The sequence below is a fragment of the Danio aesculapii genome, chromosome 2 (genome assembly GCF_903798145.1).
Source record: "Danio aesculapii chromosome 2, fDanAes4.1, whole genome shotgun sequence".
NCBI classification, from domain to species: Eukaryota; Metazoa; Chordata; class Actinopteri; order Cypriniformes; family Danionidae; genus Danio; species Danio aesculapii.
The window spans coordinates 25,480,094-25,492,413 of NC_079436.1; the positions used below are offsets into that span (position 1 = coordinate 25,480,094).

The window sequence follows — 12,320 nt, forward strand, 5'->3', positions numbered from 1 at the left end:
GTAGATAATTATGCACAGTTCAACTGTTTGTGAAGAAGCCACTGAAGAAGGCACAGTACACGAGCCACTATTTCACTAGGGAGAAATGCTGTAAAAATCCATCTCTGCCTCTCTCTCTCACTTTGGACATTTGACCCACTGGCGTGTTTGTAAGGTAACTTTTTTCTCTCCTCTTGGCCGTTAAAGTAATAATTGTGGATCCAGACACGAGCGTGCCTGAGGTGCGAGTTTTCTACACTATGTTTATTATGGATTGCCTGTGATAACCGCGGATAATGCGCATATAGACTGTAACCGCGGCTGTCCTTCCCGCATGTAAGACCTCGCTTGACAGCGCTCAAAAAGCAAGTGGATAATATTTACACTAGTTTATTTGCTATAAATGCTCATGCTGTCTTCTGTGCATGTATTGAAGTTTTGTTTGAAACATTCAAAAAGAGTGTTTTCTTAGAGCAGGTCAAATTTAAGGTACAGTTCATATATCTTACTGCTTCTATTAAAGGACAAAATTGTTTTACAAAAATAAATATTAATATATTTAGAGATTTTATTAAAAAAACATTCTTGTGTTGTGAAGAAAAAATCTAATTATGTTTGAAAAGTATCATCAATGCACCGAGATATCGAATTGAACCGAATCGATGGCATGATAATCGTAACCGAACCATGAGACCAGTGTACGTTCATGCCTCTAGTTTTCACCCTCATGAAGAAAACCGTAGCAATTTATAGTAAATACTGTATAATTTTTAGAAATATACACCGTAAAAAATTCCATAAATTAGCAGTTTTAGTATTTTTTTTTTATTTATTAATTTTTTTATGCTTTTAAATGGCGTTTATTAATCTTTTTAATAGTTTAAAATTATTTATTGTCTCGATTGGTGTTATTATAGTACAAAAACCTTGTAATAAGCTGCTAGTACATTCTGTTGCTTGTAAGTAGACTTTTCTCTATATTTTATTTTTTATACATTAAATTATTTCAAACGACTAAAATATTAATAATAGAGTAGAATTTTCAACATCAAAAGTCGACAGAGCAGAGATCAACATCCCATAACGCAATTCAAAACTATAAATAAATAGAAAACACTTGTGAATCACAAAATATGGAAACTGTTAATTAATAGATATTTTTTACATTGAACTATAGTAAAGTACTTGAATTAAACTTGTGATAATTCTATAGTTGCTATGGTAACACAGCAACTATTGCAATATAAACAAATGACCTAATACTGTAGTTCTTACTATAGACCAATTACCATATTTGTAAACATTCAGGATGCGCTCACAGGGAGGTGGCAGAAAAAAACCGGGAGCACTAGCATTTACAATGAAAGAATGACATCCGATGCGGTACAGAATATGTTGTTGTCTTAGAAATAAGATATATTGATTACATATTATATATATTATTTACATAATGCTTTCAGCGTATTATAACAGCTTGTATAACTATTTATTATAACAGTTAAAAAAAAGCCACTTCCTGTGTTGTCAATGCCGTTTTTTTGTACGCACAAGTGATGATGCGCTATAAACCAATCAGCATTCAGCATCTAAATACATAATCTAAAATTATTCTTGAATTTAAATCAGAACTCTAAAATCTGAGCTCAGTGTGACTTTTTTTCTCTCTCTCTCTCTCACTTTTAGATAATGAAGCCGAAGTACAGATCGCTCTCTTACCCATTTCTACTACCCAAATCTCACAGCACAGGCAATGATCTGAAGTACCAAGTGCCAGACACTGTCCACACCAAAGTTCAGGTAAGAAATATAACTAATAGATCATGACACTAAGAACACCTTATTTAATGGGATCCTCATAAGGTGTATATTTTGTACTGCTTTCTGAGGACCATTTATATTGTTATCAATATTTATATTATAATAAATACCCTATAATTTAAATGCAGTTTACTATTATCTGTTCTCTTTTGAACTTTCTATTGTCTGGATAGGTGTTGTGTGTCGTCAACTCAGAAGTAAACGTCCACTGATATGAGATAGACAAAGAGTATACATATTTAAACATTTTTAAAAACTCAACAGGACATCTTTGTTCCCACCAGTGTATTTATCTGCATGGGTTTTTGACAGTCTACATCCTTCATAGATGGACAATACTGTCATTTAAGTCAAAAATGGGTAAATACTGAGTACATAATAAATGATCATTAATAACAAGGCAATAATGATCGCATGTTCAGTACATTACTGTAAGAGCCAAAATAGTCAGCATAGCATTGTTTTTTTTAGTTTAAGTCTGTATGAAAATCCTGTCGAATTGTGCAAATCCATTGTAAAATCAATCAAGCAAATGGCCAAGTTTATCCTAATGTTGTTATCAGAAGGATCAACTGTTGTTTTGTTAGATTATCTTTTTTTTTGGACTGAACTTCTGAAACTTACTGGATGTTTTTATAGTTCTAAGCTATATATTCTAGTTCTATATAGTTCTATGTTGTCAAATGACCAAGCAAGTTTAGATTTTTCCATTTACACTTTAAATGAACTCACCTACATGATTACAAATGGATAGATTGAACACACATGAAATAACTGCTCATAAATGGTTTCCCAGGTTCTGCGGTCGGCAGCAGACTGGTCAGCGGGCATCAAGTACCACGAGGAGTCCATTCATAATGCCTATATTCAGGTCATTGCCAAGAGCAAGCACTTCATCTACATTGAGGTAGAGAATCTCCCACTTTTACGCTGTCTGTGAGTGTTCAGCGATATGCTTCAAATGATCTGACAGCCATTGTAGTTTTGATGCATGTATAATGTGTAACAAGCTATAAAGCACTGTTGACATTTCTGTTGCTTCATATTATTGATGAATGGTGTACAACAGCAGTTATCAGAGCATATCAGGGCCAGGTACTGGAAATTATTTCATGGAAATTCTAGAGGAATCATGGATATTTACCAAGTAATAACGCATTTTATTCAAAGAATTTAAAACGTATGATGATGATGATGAAATATTTGTATTTACAGGATTTAAATAAGGAAAAATTTGATCACGTTTACTTTAAGGAAGAAATAGATTAATAAATTTAAAAATAAGATTAAAATAAATTAGATTTTTTGCCACATTTAGTAATGCAAAAATCCATTAAATGTTTATTAATGCAAAAGATCAACAAAATGATCAACAAAACTTGTGGGTCTTGTTTTGTTTGTTTTTAAAGAAACATTTTCAAACACAAAAGAAACTACTATAAAAAAGCCTGGACACTGAATGTAATTTTTTCTATTAATATTTTTATGTTGACCTTATTGTATATGCGTTTGTTGGAGCTTCCTTTTCAGATGCAAATTTGTGAGAGGAGAAAGTTTCAACAAAAATGCAAGCTTGTATAGTGAAGTTTGCTGGTATTTGCATCATCATTTTAACTGCAAGGAATGTGCTGTGACAATAATTTGGTATACTGTGTAGGGCATAACAGAAATGAGCTGCTACATGTGTATATTTTAATATGTGCATTGTGAGTAGATCAAACTTTACACTCCCATTTTTGAATGTATGGGACATTGGGACATAACGTTATTTTGGGCTGTTTATTAAATCTTGCCTTATGCCAAGCCGACTTTCTGAAAGTCATTCCATAGACAATAGAGCTGTGCTGAAAAATTGTTTAGATTGTTGAGATTTTTAAAATGCATCACCATTCACTCTTGAATTGATCCAGAGCTCGGTTTTTAACAGCAGATGGAGCTCTAAGCTAGGATTTAACTGGACACTCAAATGCATACATGGAAGAGTGCTTAGAAGTCATGTAAGGTGGCTTTTATGTCATGAGATTAGTGTAAACACAACTCGCTATCAACACTCTTGTAGTTGGCTTAAACCGTTTCTAGCTTTATTAATGATTATTTTAGTTTCATTTAGCAGTTTTAAGGAATTCAAGCAGAGTACGGCTGTTTGTAAAACATACAGCGCAATCTTATGTTATGAAATAAGCTCAGAATCGATTCAAGAGAATATCAATGCATTTCGAAAATCTCAGATATCAATGCAGAATCAATTTCGTAACCAATTTTTCACCTTAGCTCTAATAAATTAATATGATTCTTCAACAATGTGGCGTTACATGCAGGATTCATAGTCTAACAGAAGTTGAATTAATTTATTTGACTGTGTTACATGCCTAACAAACCGGATTGATTGTTCCTGCTTCATTGTTTTGTTTCAGAACCAGTTCTTCATCAGCTGTGCCGATAACAAACATGTTTACAACAAGATTGGTGACGCCATTATAGAGCGAATCATCAGAGCACACAAGTAAGTGTGAGAATCTTAATGCATTAACACTGATTACTGCCGTTCATCACCATTCAATGCGCCCATGAGTATTTGTGTTCCCTGGAATTGATTGACCTTTGGTAGAGCAATTTGTATAATCACTTTATTAATTGACTCTGCTGTCTTTTGTGTCAAAGACTTAAATTTAACTAAACACTTCAGTCAGTTATAATGCTATGAATGTTTCCAATAACAAAAAACAAAATCTGCTTATTCAAGTGTTCACACACACGCTGTCTTGGGAGCGAGCCCTGAGCTTATAAGATTCTCGAGCCCGGGGCTCCCTCCCATTTGCAAGGCGAGAGGGTAGTTTGAGCTCAGGTAGATCTTGAGAACTCCCCTGCTGTAGTGGCTAATGAACATATAGTGATTGCACTTAAGAGATAACTACTTACTAGGTGCATGTCTATGGTGCCGATATGGATTAGTCAATTAACTTAAGTTTTTTTGGATGGTGGGAGGAAACCAGGGAAACCCAGATGAGCACGGCGAGAACGTGTAAACTCTGCACAGAAACGTCAGCTGGCTTGGTAAGGACTAGAACCAGTGACGTTCTTGCTGTGAGGTAACAGTGCTAACCACTGGGCCACCGTGCCACCCATCTAGGAAAAGGGGAGAAGTAGGGGTGAAAGGGGGGATTCTTCAAAATGAAGATAGCTGTTATATGGAACTTAGGGTATTTATAGTGGCTTAGGAATCGTCTGATTCGTGAATCATAAATTGGACAATGTGGGACCAGCCGCAAGCAATCATAAGCACGTGATCCTCTCGAAATTAGTTTATAAATAAACTTCACATATTGTCTGGAAATAAAAACTGGTAGTGCTTAAATATTTTCTTGCTTATATTATCTTAAAAATTATTATGAATGTTGTTTAACAGAATACATAAAAAAAACAACTCATGAGGGAACAAAACATACCAGAAAGTCAATAATCTAGCACAAAGTATGCACAAATTTAAGATCTAACAGTAATGCAACAAATTAATTGAATTAATGAAATGTTTCACTTCACATTTTACTTTTATAATAATTTATCTTAAGTTTCCCACTGAAAATGTGTGCATGACAAACTAGGACTGCACAATATTGAAAAAAATCGAACATTGTTGATATTTTTTGTTATTCTGCAATTTTTAAATATTGTGATATACTCAATCATTCATTCATTCGTTTTCTTTTTGGCTTAGTCCCTTCATTAATCTGGGGTCGCCACAGCAGAATGAATTGCCAACTTATCCAGCATATGTTTTACGCAGCACATGCCCTTTCAGCTGCAACCCATCACTGAGAAACATCCATACACACTCATTCACACACACATACACTACGGACAAATTAGCTTACCCAATTCAACTATACCACATGTTTTTGGACTTGTCTGGGAAACCGGAGTTCTACCGTGCATCCTGCTATTGTGATATACTTTTTACCAGGTGACTAAAATATCTCTATTTGGAAAGAATCTATAATTTTAGATTGATTGTAATGATTCTGTAGGCGTGTACATCTCCATAAAATCTAATGAACTAATTAAAAGCATAGATGGATACAATAAGCTTTATTGTTTACTGAGTCTAACAATATTCAGGTACAGTAATTGAATAACAAAATTTAAAATAATTCAGTTATTAAAGTTACTAACAGTACAACTTCTTCTGCCGAATGCTTTGAAAATCCTCACACAGTCACATGCAATCAAATTAGAATACAGACTCAACATTGCATATCCTGAGATGTGACTATTGCAAATGATCACATTCTAATATTGATGCTGAAACAACATATTATGCAGCCCTAAAACAAACCCATTGTTACTGTATCCTTATCACCCAGACGCATTAACTTCACTTCTTCAAAGAAAGTGCACAAGATCAGTAAAGTACAAATTTTCCCCTTGCTAATGGAGCCCTGGCTTGTGCAGTTTCCAGTAAACTGTCTAATTTCCAGGAGACTCATGCGCACTGTAGGCTCAGCTGCAGAGACAGGCCTGTCTTTAGCGCGCGTTGACGGCTAATGAGACGTTAGCACCTGCCACAGCATTGATGTGAGCCAGACACGGCCTGTGCTCTTGCCACTCTTCATTTACTCATTCCAGGCATCGCCATCAACTCTCAAATACTGCAATGTTGTTTGTGCTGTAACACTGCTGGGATGTGCTTAAAAGCCTCTCTGGGAGAACAACTATTCGTAACGACTTTATAATTATCGAGGCAGCACACAGATTGAACACAGGAGCAATGGGTTTAAAATGACGTTGCACCGTGAGTGCAATTGAGTATTTGATGGAAAGGTCTACTGAAGTGAACTGAAATGCGCAGCTTATTTTGATGTGCCACGTAATTTCAGCTAAAATATGAAGACTAATATTAAGTAGAAAATATTAAGTAGCCCCTCCCCTTTTCTGCACTATGTAAACTGTCTCATTCACCATATAGGAAATTGTAATTGTGTGTAATAGATTTCATTTTGATTGTATTAGTTTTCTGTATCTTGTCTGTGTGTATCTGTGTGCAATGTAGTTGGCCCCCTCTGTGCATATGCTAGAGAGGTGAGTAACACTAGCTATGTTTCCATCCGCCTAATTTTATGCGCATTTTGGATATGTGCGTAACAATATGGTTGATTGAAACGCAAAGATGTGCATAAGTTTCGAAAATGCACATAAAAAACATATGCGCATAACTTAGTTGGATAAACTTTTTATTCGATAAGAAATTATGCGCATACATAACTACAATGGAAACACTTTTACCGAACAAATTCCAGTATGTGCATTAAAGACATGGGATTTTGTTATAAGAGATCATGTGATTATCTAAATGTGTGTGAATGGACGCACCAAGCAGCTGAGCACATTGCAAAACATCTGAAATGTTGTTTTAGTCATTCTTAAACACCTTAACCATTTCAGTATTAGTATTGTTATATTATTAATGACCTCCAGAACTGTCAAGAGCATCTGTGCTCCACATCTGACATCTTCAAACGCCACCATGCGTTCATTGCGTGTCGACAGTCTTCTGAGGCACAAGTTATTTATTAAGTGAAGTTTCACAAACTAATTTCGAGAGGAGCACGTGATATGATTGACTACAGCTGATCCTCATTGCTAATCATTAGCCAGCCTATCAGATCATTCTAAAAACTACTATAAAAATCCTGCCTAAACTTCATTCCTTATCTTCGTTTTTGGAAACCCAACAACCCCCCCCCCCCCCCCCCCCCCCCATCCCTCCCTTCTCCCTCCTCCTCTTTCATGATCGGGCAACACGGTGGCTCAGTGGTTAGCGCTGCTGCCTCGCAGTAAGAAGGCCACAGGTTCAAGTTCTAATTGAGCCAGACGGCACTCCCTGCTTGGAGTTTGCATGTTCTCCCTGTGTTTGCGTGGGTTTTCTCCGGGTCCTCCGGTTTCCTCCCACAGTCTAAAAACATGTACATAAGTGAATTGTAATACAGTCACAAGCACTTAACGCATACATAGCAAAAGGGGGCACTCGAGAAACACCTGATCTCGTATCTCTCCTAATGCTCATTGACCAGGCGGGAACCTCGGGCTCATCTATCTCTGAGCTCAGGGTTCTCTCCCGGGACAGCATGCCAAACCTGCTATCATAGTCGAGCATTATCTAGGTGTGAACTCTTGAAATAAAGAAAAGATTCACACAGCTTCTCCAACCACAGCAAATTCTGTTTTTACTTTTGATATTTGTCGCCAGTTAATCAGGAAGTGACGATTATGTTCTCTTTGGCTCATTGGATGGAAATGGCATGTCTTTTATGCGATATTCCTGTTTTGCACATAAATTTAATTCACATTTGGATGGAAACATAGCTGTGTCCTAACTAGTTGTGATGCTGCAACATGCAATTTAAAGGGTATCTTTTCCATGTTTGTCCTACTATCCGAGACGGTGAAGCGTAAAATTTCTGTTTCAGAGATGTTTTCTATTCCACGTCATCACTGCTGAACAACAGCATAAACTACTATGACAATGATAACCTCGGGTACAGATTATGTGCTTTATTCAGTGTTAAATGTTACCAGTTTGAGTTTTAAATTGGATTTAGTAAATAAATGCATTGTTTTGACACTTTTAATTGATTAGGGATACTTTTGTTGAAAGATAGAGACATAATAAAATGTCTTGAATAAATAAAAAAAATAACAAAGTAACAAATAACATTTATAACAAAACAAAAATAACATTCATTTAATAATAAATGTGTAAATATTATTTAAAAGTTTGACAAACTTAAAAATCTAATGTCTAAAAATATCAAATTAAACTGGCATTACTTAAAAGCACACATTTGAATAAATTCATTCATTCATTTTCTTTTTCAGCTTATTGTCTTTATTAATCAGGGGTCGCCACAGCGGAATTAACCGCCAGCTGACCCGGCATATGTTTTACGCAGCACATGCCCTTCCAGCTGCAACCAATCACTGGGAAACACCAATACACACTCAATCACATACACATACACTACGGCCAATTTAGCTTAACCAATTCACCTACAGCACATCTCTTTGGACTTCTGGGGGAAACCGGAGCACCCGGAGGAAACCCACGCGAACACGGAGAACATTTGAATAAATGTAACTCCAAATTCTGTTTGGCTTCTAAGGGTAAATTAGTCAATTTTACTTTAAAATTGAGATGACATCACCTAAAAGTGCAAGTTGGAAACATGTAAAGTCTAACAGGACAAACTAAAATAAATTAGTTTAAGTTACTTAAGCAAGTAACTTATGCAAATAGTTGCGTCAATTTAATTCATTTTATTTTTAAGCAAAATAGACACAGTATTTTGTTTTTTTAGTTTTATTTAGATTTTTTTTACATCGCACAGCACATTTAAACATCATGGCTTTATGGTGTTTCCGCCTGCCTTGTTTTGACTAGTAAACATGGAGGATTTATCCAAGTGTTTTGGAGAACTCTGTGAGAACATTTGTTCTTCCAGTATTATTTCAGATCCCAATGGCAGATAAGTGATTGTGTCAGGCACTCTCTATAATAGTCAAGTTACGTTAGTGAGCATTTACGCACCTAATTGGGATAACCCAGATTTCTTTATTACACCTTTCTCTAGAATGCTTGCTTATATATGTACAAGTGACCAATTTCAATCACGTCCTGTAGGAGGCAAGACACTTCAGATAAAACAGAGCATTTGATTGGTCAGATTCGGTGAAAAGCTGAAGTGCACATTTATATCATAAAATCATTGATCCTTATTGGCTGAACTTAGAATATGCAAGTTTTGAATTCTAATATGTTTTAATTGCAAGTGTTGTCATTGTTTTGGAGCACACTAGCTTTAACCTTAAACGTGCACAAACCAAATTTTGCCAAACATCGTTGATATTTGATGGCACCAAATCAAACTTGGTCATTACCCAACAAGACCCTTTTTGATAACACAGCTTTTGTTACTAGACACTGCGCTTACTGCTGATTGGCTGCAAGTGTGTTTTGGGACTCGATCCGACAAAACAGATATTGCTAAATGCTCAAAAAAATTCTGCGGGATTTAACGAATGAGCTAATTTATGTTTATGTGGACTGATGTTTGCTGTATTGTGTTGCAGGGAGAATAAAAAATTTCGTGTGTATGTGGTGACTCCTCTGCTGCCTGGATTTGAGGGAGACATTTCCACAGGAGGAGGAAATGCACTCCAGGCGGTTATGCATTTCAACTACAGGTAGGAATGAAAGCAAAAAGCAGGGCGGGTCTCGCTGTAAAAGAGTCTCTCAGGCTCGAGTTTGTCACACAAAAAAGAAATAAGAATGGGATGTCATCACAGATTTAATCATCTTTATTTGGCAGGATAGAAAGTATAAACGCACAAATGTTTCACTTTGAGGGGATTTTAATTTTGTTTTAGTTGTTTTTCGAAGTGTTAATGTTATAAATGGATCTAATCAGATTTTGGTCACACTTTATTTCAAGGCACAATTATCACTATTAACAAACCATTATCTAAGACTTTTAGCTCAATAAACTCCTAATTTGCTGCTTATTAATAGTTATTAAGGTAGTAATTGGGTATTATGTATAGGATAAGGGATGTAAAATAAGATCACGCAGATTATGCACTTATTACTAATAAGTCAATATCTTAATAATAGGCTGGTAAAAAGACTGAAGTTAATTTTGAGAATTGATTGGTACTTAAACTAAATTGTTATTCAGATTTTCTTTATTCTATTCAGACTGTATACTGTAGTTACTTTTGCTAGTATGTAGCCTACAGTATGTATCGATTTCTAGAAACTTTATTAAGGCTTTATCAGTGGTTGTTTTGATACATGCTGATTTTTATGATGGGAGAATTCACCTTTGAAAACATTCATTACAGATTTTTTAAAGGATTAATGACATCAAATATTTGACATAACGTATTGGTGTCACTTTGGAAGTAAAAAATGGAAGTTTTTTTATTATTGCTATAACAACAGGCAATTACAATGAAAACACCACAGATAAAAGTATAGTACAAACAATACAGATATTGCTTTTTGCAACAAGAGAAATATGACAATTTTAAAAAATTATAACAATGTTACAGCAAAGAGAAAGACAATGAGAAAGAAAAAAAAGAATCAATAAAAAAATTAATAATAATTAAAAAATTTAAATTAAGAAGAGAAGAGGTAGAGGACACATGGAAAAAAATACAAATTAATGCAGAATATTAAATAAAGCACATGTTTTAGAAGTTGTAAGTGCTTTCTTGTTATCAGACTCAGAAATGGTATACAAGTACAGTTTCAATTCTCATTTAAAAAAATGCCAAAATAAAAAAATGGTTTACATATAGTATATTTACACTGTATTTACTATATTTACATGTATATAGAAAAACTTTCCAATAAATAATTTGAGGTTTATAAAAAAAACTTGAATTAAGGAATTGTAAAACCCCAAAACAACATGCCTATAGCTTAAAGAAAAATCACCACAAATCTTTTGGGCAATTATATTTTTCACATCAGACCAGAAAGTTTTGTAATGTTTTGCTGGCTTTCTGTTAACACTACTATATATATATATATATATATATATATATATATATATATATATATATATATATATATATATATATATATATATATATATATATATATATATATATATATATATATATAGATATATATAAATATATATATAGAAATATATATATATATATATATATATATATATATATATATATATATATATATATATATATATATATATATATATATATATATATGTAGAAATATATATATATAGAAATATATAGAAATTAATAAATAAATAAATAAAATGTAGATGAATAAATGGAAATTAAATAAAATAATTATTTAATTCACTGATCTATTCAAACGTATAAACAATTTAAAATAAATTTATCTACCTGTACCTTTTATTTTTATGCTAATAAAAAAATCTATTTTAAAAAGGTTGTGGTCATTCAGTGAATGAATGAATTGAAATAAAAAAGTAAAGGATAAATTATTGATTTAATACAGATTAGTTCAAATAAATAAAATAGGTACAGAAAGAAAGAAAGTTAAGTCAGTTATTTTAAATTGTAGGTGGTTCATTCCGCTGTGGCTAGCCCTGATTAATAAAGGGACTCCGCTGAAAAGAATATGAATGAATGATTTTTAAATTGTATTGATATCACAATTGTTTTTAGTCATAGTTCAAGACATCAGGATACCAAAATTGTATTTGCAAAGCATTTAATATATGGGCTGTGTATAAAGTTGTAAAAAGTAAGGTGCGTGATCAAGGGCAGGACTTGCTCTCTTGCATAAATTAAATTGGATGATGGGAACAATTTTACTTCATGATTCTCCTGCTTAACATTATTCTTCATCCAGCAAAAAGTCTAATATTTTCAAAAGTAATGAAAGCTATATCATACTTTTTTTCTTATTTATTTGACATTGACATTTCAGTCACAGACCAAGATATTTATTTACAGTACAGCATCAA

General features: G+C 33.8%; 1 protein-coding gene across 1 annotated transcript in view; it reads left to right on the forward strand.

The window, feature by feature from the left end:
- Positions 1-12,320, forward strand: part of pld1a (phospholipase D1a) — a 71,655-nt gene that overhangs the window by 47,029 nt on the left and 12,306 nt on the right. The window contains exons 18-21 of the mRNA XM_056476003.1: positions 1,663-1,776; positions 2,594-2,704; positions 4,212-4,300; positions 9,922-10,035. Of these exons, the coding sequence (XP_056331978.1) occupies positions 1,663-1,776; positions 2,594-2,704; positions 4,212-4,300; positions 9,922-10,035 (428 nt within the window). The remainder of the gene's footprint in view (positions 1-1,662; positions 1,777-2,593; positions 2,705-4,211; positions 4,301-9,921; positions 10,036-12,320) is intronic.